At 40.4% G+C, this 19317-nt stretch overlaps 1 protein-coding gene across 1 annotated transcript in view; it reads left to right on the forward strand.

The window, feature by feature from the left end:
- Nucleotides 1-636: 636 nt before the first annotated feature.
- Nucleotides 637-19317, forward strand: part of LOC144020717 (semaphorin-6B-like) — a 51849-nt gene continuing 33168 nt past the window's right edge. Inside the window, exon 1 of the mRNA XM_077524459.1 lies at nucleotides 637-749. Within this exon, the coding sequence (XP_077380585.1) occupies nucleotides 645-749 (105 nt within the window). The 5' untranslated portion in view covers nucleotides 637-644. The remainder of the gene's footprint in view (nucleotides 750-19317) is intronic.

Raw genomic sequence — 19317 nt, forward strand, 5'->3', positions numbered from 1 at the left:
ATCATTGATCCACTGCAGGACTATTCTGTGTGTGTGCTTGTGGGTGTGTGTGTTCGTGGGGGGTGTAAATTATGGGCTCGTGCTGTCACGGTGCCGGCTCTGCATTGGACATTTCACCTCGCTACTGTAAATTAAAAAAGGACGATTACATTTAGCTGAGCACGTCCAAGCAAGTGTGGACCACTGTGGCAGCTCGGTCCCCTTACAGATAATTCAACGCAGGCTGCAGGACTTGTGAAATAAAAACGGACTACAGGGAGGGAAGATCCTAATTTGATTGCGAAGTCATTCTCCCGTGGGAGGATTTAAAAAAATAAATAAATAAATAAAAAACTCAAACTAGGCGTTTTGGAGTCGCTAGTTTGGCTACACGGTGATGCTCCGGCGAGGCGCAGCAACAGAAGAGGGAAGAGACAGGTGAGGTGCGGCTGTTGAGCTGCTTTTCCTTTTTTTTTTCTTCTTCTTCTTTTAATAGCGGCTCCAGCTCGCATTGCCATCCATCCAACCTTTTCTCCCCAGAACCCAAGTGAAACGAACGGAGAGAGGGCGAGTGGGCGACTGGCACCTGCTCCACCTGACCCATCTGGTGCGGTGAGTGTGCCAAGTGGAGCGAATGAGAGGCGCAAATGTGCTGCGTGGATGGCATGAGCTGGTACTGTACATTCTCCGTGTGCGACACTGCTGCTGCATTTGTGGGTTCGCCGCTAGAGATCCACTTGGCACCGTCTGAACTGCTCTTTGTGTCTACTGCAAGTTCCTTTTTTAACTATTGAGATTTGCATGTTGTGCACTGCTGCATTATTGATGATTCTTTAACATGTTTCATAGCTCTGAGTGTAATGTATTGTAATGATTCATGCACTTCCTCGCATTAAAATGCTGCAGTGTAAAAATTCCAACGCAAAGCTTGAAATTCTGGTTGTTTAGAGCACAGGTCTTGATCATCACGGGGGCGTCGATTGCTCTTAGAAGGGTCCCCAGGGCATTTTCATGGTATGAGTTAGTGTTTGCTGATAATAACAGTAGTAAAGGTCAGATCTGATTATTTAGAAGCTAGTAGACAATTGATTACAAATGCCAATCATTCTTGGTACGCATTGAAAATGTTCAAATGTAGGTAACATTAAAAAGTTTTGATATGAAATGATCGTCTGTTAATAGTAATTTGGACATACAACTATGCTTCCATGGTAATCTTGAGGGAACTAACGAAAGTGGGGATAATCCTTTGTCCATCCAATGTCTTGCAATGTAAATTACACAAAACCTTCACACCAATTCCTCCATAGTAACACACTCACTCATTGCTGCCCTTTCGCGCTTACTGTAATGACTTAGTATAGCTGCAGGATTATTTATTGTTTGTCGCTCTCATCATTAAAGCCAAAACCAATTACATTCACCCACCGCCGTGGTTTATGTCCTCTTGAGTTGAAAGGTGAAAACAAAAAGGTTAGAGAGCAAATTAATAAGGGTAAACGAACGGGCAGCACCGCAGAGTGGCCGTAGGAGAGAGTAATTAAGTCAGATTGCAATCTGTCACAAGGGACGGGACGAGAGCGATGGAGAGAAATGATAGCGGCGGGTGAACAAGCCTTGAGGGAAAGGGGCAGCAGACAGCAGTCAGTATAGTGTGAATGGTCTCCCTGTTAGCATTGACGCTCACACAGACGGCCATACAGCAGCCGCGTGAGCAGGTGCGGAGCCCCGGCACACTGCAGCAAGCTCGGACAACAACAGGTGCAGCCTCAGCCTCCATTTGGATGGCGGTTTTGCGGCGATGACCTGACTCATGGCCCACATAATAATAGAAAACCAAGCAAGGGGAACACCATTAATCTGCATGTACAATAAAGCATGCAAAGGGCAGCCTGCAATAATTAAATTATGAAATGAACAAGACCTCTACAAAGGCTTAAATAACCGTTAAATCCTCTGTATCTTAATACCAAACTGAGGTCAAGTTATATCCAAATTCAGGGAAACCATGTGACAAAATCCTACAGAATCAAAACAGATAAGAGGATTATTTGATGAAATTTCACCAAGATTAAAAGAATTAAATGGATCTGTACTGAAATTGATACTGTACATGCAAAGCGTAGCCACAATGTTGCAGTGAAAAATACCAAAAGTATCTAATCTAGTAGAGCAGATAGACCTAAACCCATAAAAAACAACCTCCTAAGTGGAGCCAACTATTCGACAAACAAAGTGGGAACTATTTGAAGCAATAAAGCGTAGCTGTCTGCACGTAAAAGCTATCTAAGGGAGCATTTTGGGTGTCCACAGGGACACTTAATGAGCTCTATTGATCACATCGGACCCTATTCAATCACACATACTAAGCCACAAACAGGGCATCTCAAGCACGAAAAAATAGATTGGATGGCAGCATAATATAGCTGTCCACTTTGAGACTAAATCAGCGGCAGATTAGCATGGGGTGCATGTTTTGTGGTTTTCTCTGAGGTGATGTTTAGACGAGATGTTGAGTGGAGAAATTTAAGAGTTTCTCCATTCTTGTCACCAAGTAGATACTTTAAGCAATTGCCAGCAAATTGCCTCTTCTACCTTTAGTACGCCGAGAGGAACATTGACTGAATTTGCCACTCGTAGCCTACTGGTTTTTAACCGCTGCTGTGCTTAGATGCATCTGCTGTTGAATCGATAGAGCCACTTGCTACATCAGGCAGGAATGCAACCAAAACATCTGACATATTAAAGTCCCAGTCGTTAGAGAAGAGTGTTGTTTACAAAAATGTAACTTCACTGGATGGAATGCCGACTATACCACCGAGTTCTCGCAGGACTTTCCACGACGCGACAAGAGGTGCTAGCCGCCGACTAGCTTGCAAGCTAACAAGCTTCTCTTGGCCAAGAGAAAGGCAGCGGGCGCATCTGTGGTGTCGTACACTCAACAACTATATTCAAACATGTGTATTACAATAGAAAAAAACCCTCAGAATTCATTTGACAGGGTCTTTAATGACATTTTTCTCATGCTTGCATCGCTCCACAAAGTAGACCGCAATATTACCTCTGCCAGTACAAAAGTGCATGAGGTAGCCTCATCCCTTCTAATTAAATTCAGTGGACAAGTTCTTAAATGTTTTTAAAAGATAATCTTGAGTGATTGCGGTCATGGTCAACAATTGTATATGTTTAATATGCTCAGCATTTACAATCGCAAAACCTTGTGTGGTGTCAACATTTCCATGATTGTGACGTGAAATGGATTAGTAGCCAATTAGAAAGCAAAATTTACATAACTTCACCTCAATAAAAATGAAAGAATTTACAACTGAAATGTAACAGTAGTTACAACATAAGCTCACAGTTAGCCTAGCTAGTTGTCTTTCTTCTTCTACTAGTATGACCACTGCAGCAAAGTGGAGACAGTTAGTGATTACTTTCGATTGGCTGACCAAAGTCATGTGACAGCTTCAAGTCTATTTGACTAACCAAAACAAATAAATGGCACAAGAAATAACAGAGAGATTAAAAAAAACAAAAAAACAAAAACAAAAAAAACGTAAGAACAACATCAAAACATTTATTGGGGGGAGGGTGACATTTATTGAGGGGAGGGTGGGGGGAGGGTATCACATGTTTTTATTTGTTATAGTGGACACTAGTTTGTATGACTGTAACGTGTTGTAAACTTACCAAGCTTGTATATGTAACATGAATATGAATCAACTTAGGATTGTGATTTTTTAGCTAGGATCCAATCATGAACCAGAACTGTTGACATCATCCAAAATATGTGTTTTTATTGGTTTAGACATACAAGTATGTCATGTCCACTGCAATCATCTATGCCTCCAAAGGGGTTTAAGCTAGTCTCATAGGTTCAACATATCCAAAAAGTTACTAAAATAATTTTAACAAAGATAATGCGTTACTAGCCACTTGCGTTTGTCTTCATGCTGCCTCAAAATGAACGTGACGATGATGAAGCTGTTTTGATCCTGTATACTGTATCATTGGCTGATATAGTTTGGCACCAGTTCAGCATCTATCCATTTGGTGGGCTCCTATGGAACAAGTTCAAGACTTAAAAAGTGTGTTGAAGTCTACACCCCTCAGGCGAAAAGATCAGAAGAACACAGCTGCACTACACAGGGTCCTCGGAGAGTGGACCTCAAGGGTTTCATTCTGTAGAATAGTGAGTGCCGAGGGCCGGGAGTCATACCGGCATACTTTGGAGCCTCATCCTAAGGCAACTATTCAAAATAAACCCTCCCATGCAAAACCTTCCCTGCGATGAGGAATGATGCCTCTCGGCCTTTTGGGGCCATTCATGGCATTCTTGCAGATGTTTGAATAGGAAAGGAGAATAATAATGGCGGCCACACTGCCTGGGGAGTTTTATATGCAGACTGGGTTGTCCGCAGGAACATCACTTCTTTCCTGTGTTCGGGTGGTTGGAATCTGGCAATGAGCTGCACTTATTCGGCACCTTTTGGCACCGAATACTGTTGCATCATTCATCCCTCTACTCTAACATGCATACATTGTGATGACTAACCAGCTCATTCACACACTCCTTTTCGTCGCTCCTCTGTACCACCTGAGCCCCGCCACCCTTGCGGATTGAGTCACAGCATTAGCCACCTAAGAAAGAATGCCTTGCAGTTGTTTTCAATGCGGGACTCTCCCGTATACTTTACAGCGGCCATGCATCCTTTCTTTTATGACTCGCTGTCCTCATTGATTCTTCCCCTGAGGTGCAGCCTCCTTTTTTTTTTTTTTTTTTTTTTTTTTTGCATCTCTGTGCACATATCCCCAGCACATGCTATTACGGCTTAACACTTGTGCTTGTTTTTATTCCTCTTTATCACTTTAACTTTGTGCATTATGCAGGCAGTCACACACAGCAAGGAACAATATGTTTTAAATGGACTTTTGCACACGTTATTAGTTTTTGTTTAATATTCATTATGTGTAACGATAAGGGCAATATCGTGATATTGTGATATTAAAACTGCCACAATATCGTCGTCGTCATGTTCACAATATTTAAAAGGAACACATGTGACTTTTTTTAGCAGGTTGATTTCCATTTGTGCACTTCTAGCAACCTCTCGTGGCTAGTTTATTAGTGCAATTTAATTTTCATTAGGGATGTTTTGGCCTTCTATGTTTAAAATATATGCTAATTGTCAGGTGAAGGGGAATGTAATTTGCTTGTGAAGCGATCAATGTGTGCTTGCCTTAGCAAGTAAGTGCCTCAATATTGTTATTAGAGATTGTAGGCGGTTTATATGCATTGTTGTTATGTACAAAAGCACAATATTGTGCTTTTTTTTAGTATGAGCTCTTTTTTCTTTTCTTTTTTTTTTTACAATTTTGTGACCTATTTTAAATATCGCCAACTCACCCACATTATCGTGATAATTATCGTTTCGTGACCTTCATATCGTGATAATATCATATCGTGATGTTTGGATATCGTTACATCCCTAATATTCATTTCACTCACATTCATCCTTCCATTTTGGATATTGCTCCTCATTACGGCTCTGTTTGGCTGTGAGCCAGGATATACTGTAAAAACTAAATAAAGGAAAGTCGGGAAACATTTGACGTGACCATGTTGTCATTGGCTAAACCCATGTCATGTGATTATGGATGCCATGCGTCAGTATACTCAAAAGATGACAATCCCTCAAAAACTAGCTAATTGCACAGTGGGTTAACACAGTACAATATTGAATAAACTGAAATTCCTTGAAGTTTGGTAGAGACAAGCTGACAGTTAGTAAATGCAGTCATAAAGACTCTTCTGGTACTGCGTGAAAAAACAGACATTTACATGAGATAATGCCCGAAAAATGTACATGTCATTTGTCAGTTAATTTGAAAAGGATTATAATATTTCAATAGCCTTGTCAAATACTGTTCCAGGATCCAGACAAAAGGAACAAAAGACGTATTCTACTCTTAGTCCTGAGAAAGCGGGACAGAGAGCGCTTGCAGAAAGTGCACGTCGACATATTTTATTTGAGTCAACAGGGCCCGTCACTATCGGTTTTTGAAAAGAGGAGTGCAGGGGCGTTGGTCGGGATGGGGGGCGGTCAATAAAAATTGGTAGGCTACCATTATTGTACGTTCAAGTGGATTGTGGATTTTAATAATTGAGTTTTTATGGTGATGGTGGCAAACATGTAGGCGGTAAGGCAGGATGAACCGGAAAAAAAAAAAAATACAAAAGGAAGCAAATTAACAAAGTCCCAAAAATCAAGATTCAAAGTGTAATGAAACAAAAGGACCCATGACAAAAACAAAGCAGGAAATTAAAGACAAACAAATTGACGAGACTACGAGGCACGCCTGAGCAACTCACGAGTGGCTGGAGCGAGCTGATTGGTAGACACAAGGAACAGTGCTGCTAAAAACAGGTTGTGACAAAAACCTAACAAGTTGACAAGACGTCAACACGAGACAGACGGAAACATTACTTAACATGAAACAAAAAATACATTCAAAATAATGTCAAAATGCACAAACACACATCACAGTATTTTGCCTTAAAGCGGAAGCCAAGCCAAAAATTTTCCTTATAATAATATATTCTAAGTGACCCCACATTAATATTGCATTGTTGGAATATGAGTTAAAGGGATACTTGAGTCCTTGAGCCATTTTCATCAGTGAGAAGATTTATTGTCTATAATGAATGTAATAATATATATTTTTCAAATACAATTAATACTTTTAAAAACACATTTTTCCACTTGCTGTCGACTAAAGATGACATTGTGCGTGCTCTGGAAACAGGTAACGACCAATCATAGCTCAGTTTGTTGACCAAACCCTGAAAACAAGTGAGCCGTGATTGGTCGTTACCTGAGCCCGTAGGCACTGTGATGTCATTTACAGTCGACAGCAAGTGACAAAATGGCCGCCCCTGAGATGGATAAAAACGGGTGGATTTTGCTTCTTAACTCAGGTTCCATAAATGCAATATTAATCAGAATACCGTGTTTAGACGTGCCGGGGGCACAACATATTATTGTAAAGATCATTTTTGACATTTATTCCCCTTTAATAATTATAAAGCAATTAGAATAATAAATACGGTTGGTTACAGGGAAACAACTAATCAGTTATTTATAGGATCGGTTATTTTTAAATTTATGGATATTGTGTGCTTAAAAACAATGGAAACACTTTTTCGTGTAGTAAATAATAGCTTACCTCTTTGTATTCCAAATTTCTTTAAACTAAGAGAAGGAATCTACAATTTAAGGGGTTTAATTATGTTTGAAAGACGTAATGTGAGGACTAATGTAAAATACAGTTCAAATCAGTTTTGGGTGTGAAATTGTGGCATAGCCTTGATTATGTGCTAGAGATATGTACTTCCTTATTGGGGTTTAAGAAAAAACTACAATATGAAATCATTAATGCCTACAGTGCCATAAATGTAAAATATTAAGGTGCTGTGGAATCCGTGGAATGAGTATTTGTTTTGTTGCATAGTATAGGACTGTGGTTTGAATTATGTTTAAAAGGACTCTTATTGTTTGAGAATATTTTATTAAATAATATAGGTGTAGGAGTTAAAAAAAAAAAAAAAAGTGTATACTTCTTCCTACTCCTTTTTTCGAACATGTGTATACGTTTATTTTTATGTTTTATATGATTTATATGTTTTATATGATTCATTCAATCATTCATTCATAAACAATTTCTCTTTTCACTAACTGGCTACGGTGATTATCTCAGATAATCAGAAAATATATAGTGTAGGGCTGCACAATATATCGAAAAAATATCGATATCGTGATATTGGCCCTTGCAATATGCATATCGCAAAGGCACGCAATAAGTTTTATATGGAATTTTATGCTTTTTATATGAATTTGACCAGTCAGATGCTAACTAAAATGCGCATAGCCATTCAATAGTTGAAAATTCTCAAGACATAATTACAATTCATTAACTAAGATTACATGAAGGTTGCTTATTTTGCCCCATGAAAAATGTTTTTCTTTCATTAGGTAATAAAAATGTAATTTCTTTAGGTAAATGTTAAATATCGCAATAATATCGATATCGCTACGTTCAGGAAGTATATCGCATATCGCATGTTTTTCCAATATCGTGCAGCCCTAATATAGTGTAATATTTCTTTTGAAAATATCCTATAGTTGTGCTAATAAATTTTGTCAAGCTGGTTAACAATATGGACACTGTGCACGTCACAGTCCTGGTTTTAATATTGTTTGTGCCCTGTTATTTTAATATCATTTCATTTTTTTAATAATTGTGTTGCTGTGCTTGTGTATGAAATTTTGTGTTTGCTCTCTTTATGCAACCAATCCTCTTACTGCATGGAAATTGGGTTGCGCGTGATCTTCCAGCTGCTTCGTCTTTGAAAACAAACAGGTTGTATAATCCGTCACCTTCCGTGATCTCATAAACTTCCCGCCTTTGCAAAAAGTGAAAATAACAATACACCTTTGGGGTTGTGTTTTTTGTTAACTCAATCTACGGCCGCAGACAAATAAAACAAGCAATAACCAAAGTAACCTTTTCTCAAATGCCACAGAAGAAGCACTTGACTTCTTACCTTTGTACACAAAATGAATGTTGCCACGTCTCAGTCTTCATCTCCGAACTTGCCGTGTTTTGATGCGTTTTTGTTTTCGAAGTTAATTCAGCAAGCGCTTCAGCCAAAGGCAGGCTTTAGCGACGGCGGCTTAGCCGGAGACATTTGGAAGACTTTTTAGTGGGAGATAAATGCGCATCCAAGTCCTTTGTCTCCCGGCTGTACTCGAGATGCTTTGTTGTGGCTAATCGCTCGCCTTCATCCAGTCCAAACAAACTTTGCTGTTTTAATAATGGCTTTCCATAAGACTGAATGAAGCAAAACGTGATTTTATACCGGTGAGGAGGGGGAGGTTGCAGTCGATAGTACAAGCATTTTTTATATCTGCTGTGCAAAGACCACCTATTGTGAGCTGTGATCCTCTTAGCAGGCTTCTGTCAAAAGAGCTAAATTTACCCGTATTGGTGATCCCTGCCCACACAGAACAAGATGTCAGGAATATGAGCCCACCTCACTGCCTGCGATTCATTTGACATCATGCGCAAGAATGGTAATGGCCGCCATGTTAACTCATCTTATTAAGCAAAGCATCTAGAGAAGTAGAAATAGCAAATCCAAATCTAATAAAGCGGTCTTATTTTTATTATGCGTAGCGCAAGCTGAAATAATACGCCTATTGTGTTACATGATGTTATCTTCATTGTGGTTCTACATGGCTGGAGCGTGCATGCGCCTGACTCTGCGCTCATCGTGCGCGTGTGTGCGCTGCATACTCATGTGCTGGCCTCCAGCTCTGGGCTGTGCAGTGAATGTATATGCGCTTACTGCAGTCAAACTCCAGTTAGTAACATTTGCCCTTGCTGCAGCGTGGATGGACACGCACCAGCGTTTGTGTGCGGATGCACACGTGTGGTTTTATCATTGGCCATGAAGTTGTTTATTTATTTATTTATTTTTTGACAGCTATTTACTAGTTGCCACGTGCTTGGTCCCGCCATTTTGGAGTTGTGCATTTATCACACACATTATCATATAAGCTGCTAACTCACTGCAGCCAACGATTGCAGCGCATCTGCTGCTAGCAGCAATTTGGCTTTAGGCGGAAGGGCCTGATTGGAGGAGAAGTCTGAGGGGAGACGGAGCTCTCGCTGGCTAGACTCCAGCTCTGTCCATCCTGTTTTAATTACCTACGGCACCCACCCTTGGGAATATCTCTCTTCCTACAACTCCCGTCCTTTTCATTTCTCTCTTTTACCTCCTTCGCTCGCCATCACTAATTTGCTCTCCTTTCCCTCACTTTTCTTTATCAGCCACACACAAAACAGGCGAGCTCGGCAGCTGCGTCAAAGGCCTGCACAGGGTTAACCTTTGCATTAGCATATAAATGACCTTGTAGATTGAATAGCATTTTAGGATATTTAACAGTAAAAGACAGATTCTCTTCTGTGTGATTAGAGTTGCACTGAGGAGACGGGCAGCCACTTTAGGGAATATCGCCTTCAACTTGATAAGATAAAGACTTGACACAGTGTTCCCATTGCTGGAAAGCGAGCAATTGTCTGTCTGTGTGTGTGTGTGTAGGCTTTCTATTATATTTGTAAATGAGTGCATGTGATCCGGTCTGGGAACAGAAATAAATATGCATGTGTCCTCTTTCTTGTCTCTCAACGATCCGGTTTGACGTGATGTGGGCGATGCTGGCATTGTCGCATTCCAGGGGAGATATTTTAAACCGCGCTTATACCCTCCTGCCCAGTCATACAATCACACATGCCAACAATCAACGATCCTATTTCATCCAAATAGTCTGTGTATTGCATCATGGTGCTATGACGGATAAGAAATTGACAGAGTAGTTTATATACCTTTGGGCCATTTCATCAGGTATATTTGCACAATATAATGATATCCAATACAAGAGCAGTATCAAAATTCTCATAATAACATTCAGTTTCGACACAGTTCCAGTCTTTGATCCCATTAGATTGTGCAAAAATATACCAGATGTGCCAAATGAAATTCAGTCCGTCAGTTAACGTACTGTACTGTGCATGTGCTATAGTGGTGCTTGCAGTTAGTGGGGGACCCAATGAGCCAACCGCTGCTTACCTTCCGCGGCTGGTGGTTGTCAACGAGGCTCGTGATTCAGGCTCCCACCGCTTGTCTCCCTCTGCTTTGCTCTGGCTAGTTTTTACTAGCTTCTCCTGCTAGCCGCTCGTTAGCCGAAGCAGCAAATCTTGCTAGCCATTCTTGCGCGCCGCTCCAGCTAGCTCGTGCTCGCTCACTCCAAATAATGATTGGTAACAATTTGTGGTAGCCTTGCTAACTATGGTTCCTCCGAGGCACCATAGTGCTCAGGCTTCAAATACATTGCATTCTATTAGTTCACCACTAGTTGGCACTAAATAATACACCCTGCTCTTTAAAGAGTAACTCAACAGAAAATAAACTTTTTTTTTTTTTTTTTGATAAACTGTATAAACTGGTGTCTACTAATGGTATCTACATGTCCTGGTTGTTATTTTGACATTTAAGTGCATGTTTGTTGAAAACTTGAATTTGGGGCAAAAAGTGTGTGCTTGGTGACATCTTAAGGTTAACCTTAATGTGTTTATCCCAGTGTTTAAACACTGGACAGGCTTTTGGGTAGTATAGGCGGGGTACACCCTCAACTGGTCGCCAGCCAATCGTAGGGAACACAGAGACGAACAACCATCCACACTCACGAACACACCTCGGAGCGCCCAATTAACCTACCATGCATGTCTTTGGAATGTGGGAGGAGACCGGAGTGCTTGGAGAAGACCCACACAGGCACGGGGAGAACATGCAAACTCCACCCAGGAAGACTGGAGCCTGGACTCGAACCTGAGTCCTCAGAACTGGGAGACGGACATGCTCACCAGTCACCCACTGTGCCGCCCGCACCTAAATATCCAAATACATTATAGCATTTTTCTTTAGAATTACATGAATTTAGTGGCAATTTTCGATTCTATACTTGGTCATGTAACACCTAATATGGGGTATTTTCTTTTGTATAATAGGGTTTATGCACATTTAGTTCATTATAGGACGCAATTTAGCACATTACCCAAGAGGGCAATGTTTAGACGGTTGGACAAGTGTACCACAGAAAAATAATCCCCCTTGGCTGAAAAAGAGACGGGACTTTGGAAAAAAAAAAAAAAAAGAGGGAAAACACGCTCTTATAGCTTGAATGTTGTAATTTATAAGAGCAGCATTTTCATGCACATATTGGTTGTGTCGCATAATATATATATATATATATATATATATATATATATATATATATATATATATATTTTTTTTTTCCTCATGGGTCATCTGGACTGTTACTACTGTGTTTATTGCATCTATGGTCAGGTAATACTGCACCCAGAAAGTCAAAATGGATTATCTTAATTGCTCCATTTTCTGTATGCTACTGTACATAAGTTTATAGTCAAAGACTGCTCCAAGTTCATTAATGAAGCCATCTTGCTAGTTGCAGTTCTGTGAAGGTGACCCACTTCTCCCAGTTTAGCCCATGTCTGTGTTTCTACCCTCAGGCCATTTTACTTTATTCAGGGATTTAACCTGCTTACTGTCCTTTAGAATGTGGTATTGTCCAAGGATAGATAGATAGATAGATAGATAGATAGATAGATAGATAGATAGATAGATAGATAGATAGATAGATAGATAGAAAGAGAGATAGAGAGATAGAGAGATAGATCTATAGCTAGATAGATCTATAGCTAGATAGATAGATAGATGGAGCTAGAGCTAGCTATAGCTAGTAGGGGTGTGAATTGCCTAGTACCTGACGATTCGATTCGTATCACGATTCACAGGTCACGATTCGATTCGATACCGATTAATCCCGATACGAATTTATAAGTCGATTGTTGCGATTTTTTTTCATTCAAATTTAGAAAATACTAATCAGTAAGCTTGTAGAGTGTAAGATTTATATGAAAATGTATTATTTATTTATCTGAAATTTCAGTCTTATAGAGGTTGTAATCTGTTTCATGTTTGAACAGCATTAAAATAAAATATTAAGGCTTAATGTTCCGTTCATATAACATTCTTCCATGCTCAAGGTGTGAATCCTAAAAAAAAAAAAAAAATCGATTCTGCCAATTATTGAATCGATTCGAGAATCGCGCGATGTAGTATCGCGATATATCGCCGAATCGATTTTTTTTAACACCCCTAATAGCTAGATAGCTATAGCTAGCTTCCGCTAGCTCAAGCTAGATAGCTATAGCTAGCTTCCGCTAGCTCAAGCTAGATAGCTAGAGCTAGCTATAGATAGATGGATAGATAGATAGATAGATAGATAGATAGATAGATAGATAGATAGATAGATAGATAGATAGATAGATAGATAGATAGACAGACAGACAGACAGACAGACAGACAGACAGACAGAGAGAGAGAGAGAGAGAGAGAGAGATAGATAGATAGATAGATAGATAGATAGATAGATAGATAGATAGATAGATAGATAGATAGATAGATAGATAGTCTTATTTTTTTTCTTGAATGCGTGTTTATCAGATGCTGTTTTAGTTCATTTGTGTACTGACTGTAATGAAAAAAAAAAAACTTCCAGTCAAAGTCATTTTGCTCTTAAATGTGGGCTATCTGCTGTTTTTTCTTGTATTGTATGCTGAATACACAGATGTCAAATAATCTGCAATGATTGCCAATGTGTTGACAATGTGAAGACAACACGTCCTCAGCCCATCCCCCTTCTTGCTGAAAAGTGGGGACCCCAACCACCACCATGTACATGAATACTCACATCATGGCATTTGCTGTCATATGGATGTGCATTTGAGTGCGCGCATAGGCGTAGATATGCATTGTGCATGTGTATGAGAGTGAAGCTACATCTTTGCTTTTACATCTCCTGCAACAGAGCTGCCGAGCTTTGCTATCGGTTGCTACGGTAACAAAGGCGGGAGTGAAGTGGCTGCAGCACCAGAGATGGTGAAAGGGAGAGCTTTTGCCTGTAGAGCTAATCATAACCTCAGATTGAATGCAACAAAAGAAAACACATTTGGGATGCACACGAATGTCATCACGAGGGACACATACCGGGAAGCTTCTGGCACGAAAAGGTCACTTTATTGGGTATGCCTGCAACATTGTATCCAATACATACATGGCGTTTAAAAAATATAAATGCTTATTCTATTGACATGTGAGCTTAATCAATGGTGAAGTCAAACACGGATCCATCCATGTTCTTATGCTGTTCAGAATCACAGGCAAAGTGAAGTCTATCCTCGCTGAACAGGGATGGGAGCTGTGGTACCCTTTGACCTGGTCGCTAGTCATTCACAGGGCACACGTAGACAGCCATTAGCACTCATATTCATGACGGGGTGGTAAATTTCACCCAAAAATGGCCACTGTTCAACAAGTGGTCAAGTTCCTGACCTAAGAGTGTATACTTTTAATTGAAAATATTTTATTTACATTGAAAGTGTATGTCTATCTATCTATCTATCTATCTATCTATCTATCTATCTATCTATCTATCTATCTATCTATCTATCTATCTATCTATCTATCTATCTATCTATCTATCTATCTATCTATCTATCTATCTATCTATCTATATTCTCTATAAATATAAATATTGCGTAAAGGGCTGGTTGGGTTGAGCTTGATGGAACTTATCTAACGTGAAGGAACAACAACAACAAAAGGAAAGAATAAAATAGTATTTCAGAGCTGGCCTTCTTTCTTCCTGGGTGCTCAGAGGTTCAAATGATGTCACTTTCTCTTTGTAGTGTCACTTAAAGCAACAGTCAGTAATTCATAGACGAAACTGGTAAGTGTGACGGGGTGGTAAGATAAACTGCACACAAGTAATACAATTTTTGTACAAAAAAAAAGTTTTTATTTTTAATGAATATATTTTATGGAATCTGTATCACACTTTTACTCGTGGAAATGATAATGGTTTGACAAAAACATTTTTTTTTTTTAAATATCTATTTGGTGATATTTTAGATGCAAATGTTATGTTGGTCAATACGGACTAGGGGTGTCACGATTCGCCAACTCCACGATTCGATTTAAATTTCGATTTTGGGGTCACGATTCGATTTTTTTTTCGATTTTTTTTTTTTTTTTTTTTTTTCTCCGCTCCCCCACTTTATAACACAGAGGCATATGCTTCTGTAGGCTAAGGCTAGTCTATGATCATTGGTTCTATTCATTGTACAGTAAATCTTATTTCAAAAGATCGGCTACATATAGGTGATGCAATTTCCATATTATTTTTGTGTAAATTTATGTAATATATGATAATTGACATTAGGCAGGAATGATCAAATTCAAAGAATTTATTTACAATATAAAGTTAACCGTCTTGTTCTTACTGAAGTGTAAAATAAAAAATAAAAAAACAAAAACAAAAAGTCACAGTGGGTGCCTGCCATCTATTGACTGTTTTTGGTTACAACAGTGTGCTGTGCGTTCCTCTTAAAATAATGTGCAATGTGCAACAACAACAAAAAATATATTGTATCCAAAGTCATGGAACAAATACAGCCTGAACAAACTATATCCCAACATTTACAGTTGCTGGGCATACTGTAGCGTGGTTCAAGTACACTAATTAAATGTTTGAATCCAGCGTTTTCCAAGGCTGCAGGTCTGCTGCTATAAATAGACCTATGGATCTGGCGTTTCGCGCGAGCTGAAGTGTGTGGAAGTTTCACTGTAAATGAGGATGAAATAGTTGGTTGGACCGTTGTTTTCCCACTTCTAGTTGAATTTGATAAATCTAAATCTTTGTGATGCCTGCGTAAATGTCCCGTCATGTTTGTCGTGTTTCCCGTTGTTATAGGCTGGCGGCTCGGGCCCGCCGCCGGCTCCGCTCCCCTAGTATGTATGTGTGTGTTTGTGTCGGCTGGTGCCCGTATAATGGTACTTCAGTTTGAATGCGCCAGCGCGACACTCTGATTGGAGGACTGTGCCAGCGCGACACTCCGATTGGACGACTGTGCCAGCGCGACACTCCGATTGGACGACTGTGCCAGCGCGACGCTATTGTGTATCCGTGTATTATACCCCTATTGGTTATTGTTGTTTCTCCTCCGTTCTGTCAGTTCTGTCAAATGCGGTTATTATTTGTTCACCTTCCACTTTCACTCCCTTGTCAAACCCCTGCCTGAAATTTCAATTAAAACTACTCAGATGTTAAAGTCGACCCGTGTTTATCTACTCTATATTTTCTGTTATTGTGTTACTTCCCTTCCCCTTGACGAGCCGGGCGTAACACCGTGGCCGAGTACAGTACGCGCACATAGCATATCTTGCAACTGTGGTTGGTGCACGTGAACGTTGTCGACATAACTCACCGGGAACTCAAAATGTTTCCAAACTGGTGACGAGAGAAGCGGGAGCGGCTTGAAGCACCATTGCTGTGTCTGTCCGCGCTTGCCATCATGACTGCAGGAGAAGTCAGCTAACAAGTGCCGTTAGCTAGTAGCTGAATGGCTGCGTCTCATTTGCTTTCCTGGGAGGTGGCGGTGGCGGCGGTGGCGGCGGTGGCGGCGGGCGCGGGGGGGGTTGGGGGGGGGGCGCATCGAATCGTGTGTCCTCTCTTCTATTTCGATGCTCGAAATCGTGACGTAATTTCGATCGATTTCGATAAAAAATCGAAATCGTGACACCCTTAATACGGACATGTGAAAATGGCCATGTACTCATGAAAGTGATTAAATAAAATACAGTCGCTGTCAAAAATATATTATTTAGTCATATATCATGTTCACAACAACAAAATTAAGACATTTAAGCTTTAGAAATGCACTTAGGCACATTTTTTGTACCTTTTACACTTTATCAAACATTGTGGATCAAATGGCGCTAGTCTGGTAGAATGACTCCACCAGAGATGTCCATTATTGAACGTATTCATGTGTGCTGAAAAGTAGGCTAGGGCTGTATCTTGCAAGCTGAAATTGGTTGCAACTTATTTTGCTCTGAACAACCGATCAGAGGACGGAAAAATGCTGACACAAGGCAATTTGACATGGTAGCCAGATCAAGCACATAACCTAAAGTCCCGTTCCTTTTAGTACTATCATAATGAATACTGTACGTTTCTCATAATGTCACGAAAACTTTACATATCCGCATTATCTGTTGTAGAGAGCCTGATTAGTCTTGGTTAATGGATTTTTCAGTCTGGAAAGCAGTGATTGGTGCATCCTTTTGCCGTCCTGTTGGTTTGTGTTCCAAGAGGTACTGCTGAGGTTTCTCAGATTTATGTATCATCATGGACAGTAAATAGTGGCCACCACAGGGAGAGATGGCACACTTGTGTGACTTGTGTTTTGCAGGATGAAAACATATCGATCTGGCTCAGCAGCCTCATACAGAAAAAATCGAGCTCTTTCAACAAGCACTTTTGTGATGGGATTAAAGGTAAATGCGAGATCTTTTATGTTGTTGACACATTGAATTAAAAGTGATGGACATTTGGTAATTCTCATTTTGCGGCTTACCGCTTGCCAGATCTGCCACGGTGATAACAAGTGCACGCTGGACATAATGAAATGGTGCTTGATGAGAAACAAGCAATGTGCAAAACCTGAGAAGGTGTAAACAGGTGACCGCATTGCTTCCGACAACCTACTGATCGGTTAATGATGCGAGTATTAGCAGGTGATTTGTTAATAGTTTGCTTGATGAGGCGGGATTACGCCGCCAAGCTGTTTGCGTCCCATGATGAACGTGTCAGTGTCACGCCGTTTAATTCAATCACGCCAACACGATCTGACACATACTGCACAAGGCGTACTTCCTTCTAATGGCTGCGTCGGCTGCCTTCATTTTATGATACTGGTTTTATGATCCTCACTGCAGCTTTGTTAAGTGCTTTCTTCCTCAGAACAGCTCTGACTCAAAAAATAAAAACCTGTTTAACAAAACGCAGAGGGCCTGATTTACGAAGATCCCAAATAGTGGACGCGACATTGCGTGTTCACTTTAACAGACTGATCTGGTGGGTGTTTGGGCGGGATCTACTACAATTACAATCTTTTACAAAGTAGTAAGATCCTAAATAGAGGGCACTAATTTGCATGATGTTGGCAACAGGTACTAAAGTGATGATGATCATTTTTGTCAACACTTAGAATAGGACCACAAGCGCAAAATGAAGATTGAAGTGATATAATGCTAAGCTACAGAAAATAAATCCATCAGTCCAATAATTTGGGGGAACCCGGCAACTGTATAAATGTTTTGTTTGATTTAAACCTACTGAACGCAGAAAATTGAATATCAAATCGCTACTGCCACCTGTGGCCTTCTTCACATTCACAATGCGCAGATGATGTCACATCTACAGAAAGAGGGCGGGACATTTGAACCCGAATCCTGTATGAAAACTATTGGCCAGAGGCTTGCAAAGTTTAGTACATCAGACTCCAAGTGGTGCTGTGCTTGTGCTTAAAGATGAAGAGTCTTTGTCCTGGTGCTATCTGTCAGTTTCGATTCCGGGCTGTTGGCCTTGACCCAAATCTCATGGTAGACCTTATGGTTCGATTACCTCAGTCAATACACACTCTAATGAGGAGGCTTCATCAATGATGGCCTGAAGGATTTTTGTGGCTTGCATGAAAGTATGTTTGTGAAAGAGGAAAGAGGAGGGATGGCTAAATGTAATGTGACAGTGCTACTCCATAACCATATGATGCCTAATCTCAGAGGAACACACGCTTCATTTGACTCATTTTTAATTTAGCACGTCCGTCCTCTCAATCCATTCAATGTAACGGAATTTCATTTACGTATTATGCGTCAAATTTGGAACCCGCCCATGAAATAGCCGTAATGAAATGACACTGGCAGACCGGCCAATCCTGATGGAGAGTCAGACGAAAAGACCCTGCACCTCCCCTCAGGCTTCACCCGCTCTATCAGGTTTAGAGATGTCAAACCTGCAATCTCGAGGCTGGAATTGTCCCTTGAGCATGTGGATGTGCGTGTATCTGTGTGTGATTATGTGTGTAGCGCCCATCCCGTCCCTGAAGTCTTCAAACAGCTTGTCACTGCAGGTGAATGCACATCCTATTTATGGCTATTTATTTTTCATCTGAAAAACAATTCCTATCACCGTAGCAACAGTCACCTGGTGTCCATTTACAGAAACCTCACCAAGTTATATCACACGCTGAGAGAGTTTGAAAGGTTACAATAACAGGAGGAGGACGGTGATGGAGGAAGCAAGACGAATTGAAAAGAAATAATTTTGCAGCTGAGGGGAAAATGGAAGGTGGCTTTCGGGTTGATTTGATATACTTGGATCATTTCTATTTGTCACATCCATTCTTTCTTTCTTTCTGATCATCAAATTGCATGTGTTCCACAATTTGAGCTGTGCTGCACAGCAACAAAAGACAAAAGAGACGAATTTTTATACACAGGCGTCCGTGCACATCTTTTTCAATTTTTGTGCCAGCGTAACCATGTTTGGGGCTATATTACACCTTGCTGGGTGTTCCAGTGAATGGAGCTGCCACGCCCCCAGCAAACCTGTCAATTTGGTGACAGGAAAAAGATTGTGTTTGGCGTGAAAGTAGGTGCATTTACATTTTTGTGCCAGGGTAATTCTAGTTTAGCGTGTGTGTATATAGTGGTGTTACGCCTCCCTTGACGGATATGATGCACCCTCGGCACATCTTGCAATTTGGTGACAGAAAGGCCATAGA

This window comes from Festucalex cinctus, chromosome 1 (assembly GCF_051991245.1).
Source record: "Festucalex cinctus isolate MCC-2025b chromosome 1, RoL_Fcin_1.0, whole genome shotgun sequence".
Lineage (NCBI taxonomy): Eukaryota > Metazoa > Chordata > Actinopteri > Syngnathiformes > Syngnathidae > Festucalex > Festucalex cinctus.